The sequence below is a fragment of the Phocoena sinus genome, chromosome 14 (genome assembly GCF_008692025.1).
Source record: "Phocoena sinus isolate mPhoSin1 chromosome 14, mPhoSin1.pri, whole genome shotgun sequence".
NCBI lineage: Eukaryota > Metazoa > Chordata > Mammalia > Artiodactyla > Phocoenidae > Phocoena > Phocoena sinus.
In genome coordinates, this window is record NC_045776.1 from 63,952,832 (window position 1) to 63,959,610 (window position 6,779).

The following is a 6,779-nucleotide window of genomic DNA, read 5'->3' on the forward strand; positions in this document are numbered from 1 at the left end:
CAGGAAGAGTTGATCTGACTCTTAGTAATGACTTCAGAGAGAGGGAGATTCCAAGGGAATCCCCGTTGGTAACTAAACACTGGGAAAATGGCATTTTGGGCACAGGAATTTTGCCAACTCAATTCCTTATGGAAAACAGAACATTAAGTAAACTTGGGGTATCCTACCTTCAGCTGGTCAGACGTCACACAAGCTTGGAGTTCTGGTGTGTCTGGACCTCCATCCCTCCCAAGGGAGTGAGAGAATCTCTCCCTTTCAGAGCTCTGTTAAATGCCCTAATTAGATTAATCTGATTAAGTAAATTGTTAAAAAGAAGAGAAAGTTTCAGCACTTTCATATTCTTTGCCCATAGCTAAGCCTGATTGGATTTGGGGGCTTAGTTCAAATGTTTGAGGGATTGATTATTTCATTCATTCAAGAAGAAAAGTAATTGTTTTAAAAAAGATACACACTCAAAAGTGTTTCTTCTTGGTACCATCAAAATATCGGAATGACCATGTTAAAAAGCAAATAAGGTCACCCTGTGCTGAGAGTCACACACCCAAATGCCCACACAGGTTAGGGGAAGCTGTAAATGACCAAATATGGCTCAATGCAGAAACAAAACACCAAAAAAGTCCCAAAACTAAACTAACCACCAGAAACTTACTGAAATTTGTTTATTCATCTACAGTGTGGACATACAACAAACAAAAATATCTCTGATGCTGATTGTTTAAAAGGCAAAGTGGAAAAATCTTAAAAAGGAAGCACTGACCTATTTTTACTTTGATAATTCATTGTTCACTGATTTGAAACGAGAAACTACCTCATTTTATTTATTTTATGATGGAAAATGACTGCTTACAAAATTAGATCCATGCAAATGTCGATCCATTTATTGTAAAATCCTTCCCCTGCTGTTTCCTCTCGACCTGGTCTTTGCACGGTAGTTGGTACTTTTTCCAAAAAAAAAGTGAAACAAAGCATGCCCCCCACCATGATTTTACACTAAGAGAACATTCCTCCCGTCCCTTCCCTGCCCCCACATGTCAGACGGGAGGGGGGACCCCTCTGCCCTTCTAACCCCACTTCCTCCACCCTGAGACACTTGGGGCTCAGCTGTGGGTCACTTCTACTCTTAGGAAGATGTTTGATGATGTTTGGTTGATGGTACAGTCCTGTGTCATTTCAGAAGGGGCAGAAGGTAGATTTTTAGTGGTTCTAGTTAGAGGCAGGGCGGCTGTCGTGAGTCTGGTCCCCTCTCAATGGACTGGGGCCTCAATGTGGGTGACATGCATTCAGTGGGGCTCAGGAACACAATTGGCTGTGTTAGAATTTCCAGCTGGTCACCCAGAGCGAGAGGCTGAAGAGCATGAGCTGCTCATGGGTGCCACTTGCTGCCCAGCCCCTGTGTGCCCACCAGCTGCTGTGTGGGCCGTCACCCCCACGAGAGAAGCACCATTCACTTATTCATTCACGTTGTTACACAATAGTGAATCTATAGGGGAACTGTATTACCTAAGGGTTGTACATTCAGTGATGAATACAGAGAAACGGTCCTTGTCCTCGCACAGATTGTGGTCCTCGCACAGATGCACACGGATAAACCTGGATAAATGCTTTGACAAAAATGAAAGTAGTGTGTACTTTCATTTCAAAAATGAAAGTAGTAGAGCAAGATGGGGCAGTCAGGTAAGACTACAGAGGAGGTGACATTGAAGTTAGCACCAAAGGAAGGAGGCTAGTTCTGAGAGGACCAGGAGATTGGATGTAGAGCAGCTTGAGGCCACACAGGGGCTCACGGGAGCCAGAGGCATGTTTGCTCCATTCTGTGTTTGTGAGACAGGAGCCGCAGTGTGTACCCAGCTGCTCAGGGCCACCCAGTTCGCACGGGTCACTTCAGCCGTAGTCACAGGCCTGTGCAGAGCCAAGGGGAGGAAACATAGACTCCAGCTTCTGGTGAGAGGACAAGCCCCTATGACAAGGGGCCTTGTGGGGCCATCTTGGAACAGTCTCTGGATTCGTTTGCTAGGGCTGCAGCAACAAGTTGTCACAGACGGGGTGGCTTAAACAACAGAAATTTATTGCCTCAAAGTTCTGGAGGCTGGAAGTCCAGGATCAAGGTGTGGGCAGGGTTGGTTCCTTCTGAGGGCCGTGAGGGATGGATCTGTTCAAGGGATCTCTGTCTTCTCGCTCTGTCACTTCAGACGGTCTTCCTCTCTGAGTGTCTGTCTCTGTGCCCACATTTCCCCTTCTTTTTATTTTTTATTTATTTATGTTTTTGGCCAAGCCGTATGACTTGTGGGATCTCAGTTCCCCGACCAGGGATCAAACCCAGGCCCTTGGCCTTCCCTGGTTGTGCAGTGGTTAAGAATCCACCTGCCAATGCAGGGGACACAGGTTTGAGCCCTGGTCCAGAAAGATCCCACGTGCCTTGGAGCAACTAGGCCCGTGTGCCACAACTACTGAGCCCATGTGCCACAGCTACTGAAGCCCGCATGACTAGACCCCGTGCTCCACAACAAGAGAAGACACCACAATGAGTAGCCCGCACACCACAACTGAGAGTGACCCCTGCTCGCCACAACTAGAGAGAGCCCAGGCATAGTGGTGAGGACCCAACGCAGCCAAAAATAAATAAGTGAAATAAAAACCATAACCAAACCAAACAAAACAAAAAAACCCCAATACCCTAGGCAGTGAAAGAGCGGAGTCCCAACCACCGGACTGCCGGGGAAATCACAAATTTCCCCTTCTTGTAAGGACTCCAGTCTTGTTGCATTAGGGCCCACCCTAATGACTTCACTTTAACTTAATTACCTCAGTGAAGATCCTATCTCACAGGAAGGTCACACTCTGGGGTACTGGGGGGGTGGAGGACTTCTACATGAATTTTGGGGGAACACAATTCAACCCTTAACACCCTCCAATGGCTGTGTCCTGTTTCCTGCAAGAAGCTGACTGATCCGCTGGCTGATGAGAAGTAAGATGCAGTCTCACCTCTTCCTTGAGCCCAGCTAACATTTCCTTTCAATCCTTATCTCTGGGGAACGCTAGAAATCAACTCCTTTTCCCTCAACGGTTAGGATTCTGGGGGACGTGGAGCATCTGTCAGCAGTCTGCCAAGATGGCGGCCGGAGAAGGACAAGGCTTTACAGGATGACGGGGGACATCGCAGGCCCAGGCTCGGGGACTGCAGTACAGTGTCACCTTCAGGCCCGTTGCCTCTCCAACAGGTCCACCAGCCTGACTCTCCAAGAGAGTGTAGGCCCTGTGAGGACAAGGGTCTTGCCCTCACATCTGCCGTGGCATCTGCAGTGCCTGGCAGAGCAGGAGCAGGGTGGATATGTGTTGAACAGATGGGGAAACAATGATTTCCCCCAGGATTTTGGGCTCACGCCCCTTTATGCAGAGAAAACTTTGTTTCCCTCAGTGGCTTGGTTTCTGTTTGTGTGCTTCCTCTGTTTCCGGGTCCGTATGGATGCCTCCTAAGTGCCTCTGGAGAAATATAGGAGTGGAGTTATAGGAAAGAATGTTGGGCCTGTGTTAGCCTGTTGGGGCTTCCGTAATGAAGTCGCACCGACTGGGGGGCTTAACACAACAGAAATTCATTTCTCACAGTCTGGAGGCGAGAGGTCCAAGATCAAGGTGTCTTTAGGGTGGGTTTCTGGTGAGCCCACTCTTCCTGGCTTGTAGATGACTGCCTTCTTGCTGTGTCCTCACATACGTGGCCTTTTCGTGTATGTGCAGAGATAGATAGATAGATAGATAGATAGATAGATAGATAGATAGATATGGGAAGTCCCTGGTGGTCTAGTGGTTAGGACTCCACGTTCCCAATGAAGGGGGCCCTGGTTTGATCCCTGATCAGGGAACTAGATCCCACATGCAGCAACTAAGATCAGGGCAGCCAAATAAATAAATAAATGTTTTAAAAAATAAAGTAAGATTAAAAAATAAAAATTAGATAAGAGATACAGATAGATTAATAGATGATAGATGGATAGTTAGGTAGCTAGATAATAGGTAAACAGACAGACAGACAGACAGAGTGAGCTCTGGTGTCTCTTTCTCTTCTTATAAGGACACTAGTCATATAGGATTAGGGCCCAACCCTTATGACTTCATTTAACCTTAATTACTCCCTTAAAGGCTCTACCTTCAAATAGAGTCACATTGGGGGTTAGGGCTTCAACATATGGATTTGGGGAACACAATCCAGTCCATAACTGGGCCAAAGTGCCTGCTTAGTGAGCTGGAGAATGGGGAGCAGACAGTGCTGAGTGCCCTTTGCAATGCAATTCTGACATCAGCTACATGGAGTTAGGTAAACTGTCACAAGTTAAGGGCACAGCCCCCTCCCCCCCAAAAATAACACTGCTCATTTCAGATTGCAAGCTCAGATAGTCCCAGGCCACCTGTATTTCTGACCAATTGGCCACAGATTTGGGGGGTCCCCAAACCGCCTCAGGCTGGATGACTTGGTAGAAATACAGAACTCAAGAAAGCTCCATCCTTATGATTCCAGTTTTGTTGTAAAGGCTACAAACCAGAAGCAGTCGAATGAAGAGATGCATGAGGGGCGATGGGGGTCCCAGATGTGGGGCTGCTGTGTCCTCAGGATGCATTGCCCTCCTGCACGCCCACAGTGCACCAGCCTGGGAGGTTCCTCTGAACCTCTGTGTCCACAGTTTCCACTGGGGTTTCATTACTCAGGACAATTGCTGGGACCACTGGCTCTGTGCTTGGACTCAGCCTCGGGCCCCCCTCCCCACCCTGGGGATTGTGCTGGTATCTCATGGCCTAAAGCCCTAATCTTTGAATCACACGCTGGGGCTTTCTTCATGGCCAGCCCCCATCCTGAATCACCCATTAGCATAAACTCAGGGTCCCCGATGAATAACTAAGACACTCCTATCACTCGGGAAATCCCAAGGATTTAGAGAGACTCCCTTCCAAGTGCCAGGGACAAAGAGCAGCCAGTTCTTTTCTCTACAACCCCTTGTTCCCCACACAGCGTCTTATTTATGGCCCTGAGGATGCAGTGCAGGTCTGGCCAAGGAGTGGGCCCCCAGGACCACCGAGCTCACTTACGCCTCCTCCCCCGATCCCTGGGGAGATCGTCATGAGGAGGAGGGGCCAGGGGGCCAGGGCAGGGCTGAAGTGGGTAAGTGTACTCTACCTCCATTTCCACCTGCCCTGGCCGCCCCCCCCCCCCCACAAGATGCTCCCTTCTAGGAAGCTGCTAGTCACTCCAGATTTACTCCAGGAGGAAAGGGGCTGGGTTTGGGTGGAGGTCATGCTAGGGACATGGGAGTGGACAGAGTGGCCCCCTCACCCCCAGGGCCCCTTACACTTTCTGCAGCACTAAGCAGGTATTTTCCACCCTGAGTACCTGTCCTCTCTTCCTGGTTCACCAGGCACATAAATGTGCACAAGAACCTTATTCTGTGGGGCTCATCTTCTTCAGGGGGATGTTGAAGTTACCCCCTCAGGGACTCAAGCCTGGCCTCCGGGGCACTGGCCCGCGAGCTCCAAGCAGGTGCTTCCTCCCTAAACGCTTCCATGGGGCCAAGGCAGGAGCTGCAAAGGCCACCACGGGGCTGTCCCCCTAACCGACAATGCAAACCCGAGAAGTCTGGGACGGCCACTGGGAACTGGGCGTGCAACGGCCCCACCCTTGGGAGGGCGGAAGAGGGTGCTGGCACAGCCCCGCGAGGGCCCGGGGCCCCAGTGCACACTGGAGGCAGAGCTCTGCTCGGCTGCACCATGTCCTGGACCCCTGTCCTGCTGGCGCTCCTGGCCCACTGCACAGGTGAGAACCCCCAGAGCTCAAGGCCCCTGGCCCCTTCCCTTGCCCTGCTTTGCCCTGGATGCCCACATGCTTCTGTGTCCCCAGCTTGTGACCCTCAGCCGGTGCTGAATCAGCCACCATCCGTGTCCTCGTCCCTTGGAACCACGATCCGCCTGGCCTGCACGCTGAGCAGCGACCATGATGTCGGTGTTCACAACATCTACTGGTACCAGCAGAGGGCCGGCCACCCACCAAGATTCCTGCTGAGATATTTCTCCCACTCGGACAAGAACCAGGGCCCCAAGGTCCCCCCTCGCTTCTCTGGCTCCAAAGACCTGGCTAAGAACACAGGGTATTTGAGCATCTCTGATCTTCAGCCGGAGGATGAGGCTGTGTATTTCTGCGCCGTGGGGGCCCGGGACGTGGAGCAGGGGCCGGAGATGCAGAGAGAGAGGAGGGAGGAAAGGGAGCCTGCTGCTCCAGTCTCCCAGGCACCATAGGACACGCTTACCTTGAACCAAAGGCAGAAGGGCACGCCTCCCCGAGGAGAGGGTGGTGTGGCGAGGAGGGTGGGGCCTTGGGCTGCCCCAGGTGAGGAGAAGCTCCTGGAAACCCCTTTGGAGGCTGGATTTGGGAATTAAATCTGCTTGTGTCTTGGGAATTTGTTTTGCTGGGTGGTCTGAATTTGTTCCAGGGAGGCCCCAGATGTTCTGCGAACAGTCAGAATGAGTGGGACGCACCCAAGACCCAACCAGGGTGAAGGTCTCAGGAGACCTGGCCGGTCACGGTCTGCTTGGCCGGAGCCCCTGGTCTTGTGGGTCCTGGGAGGCAGGGGGCTGCCATAGCATCTTGGGGGATGCCCCTGCCAGGGACAGGACCCCCTATTGTCACCTGATTGTGCACAGGGAAAGCAGCTTAGAAAATGCCTTCACTGGGCCTCTGGGGAGGAGAGCCGTGCCCAGTGATAGGGGTGGTCTCGGTCCTTCACTGGGCCAGATGGCTC

General features: G+C 51.4%; 1 protein-coding gene across 1 annotated transcript; it reads left to right on the plus strand.

Moving 5' to 3' along the window:
- The first annotated feature begins 5,735 nt into the window (after positions 1–5,735).
- On the plus strand, positions 5,736–6,383 carry VPREB1 (V-set pre-B cell surrogate light chain 1). Its single transcript, XM_032654174.1, has 2 exons — positions 5,736–5,797; positions 5,882–6,383. Exons 1-2 carry the CDS (start codon positions 5,752–5,754, stop codon positions 6,274–6,276), a joined length of 441 nt encoding a protein of 146 aa, XP_032510065.1. The 5' UTR covers positions 5,736–5,751; the 3' UTR covers positions 6,277–6,383.
- Positions 6,384–6,779: the final 396 nt, after the last annotated feature.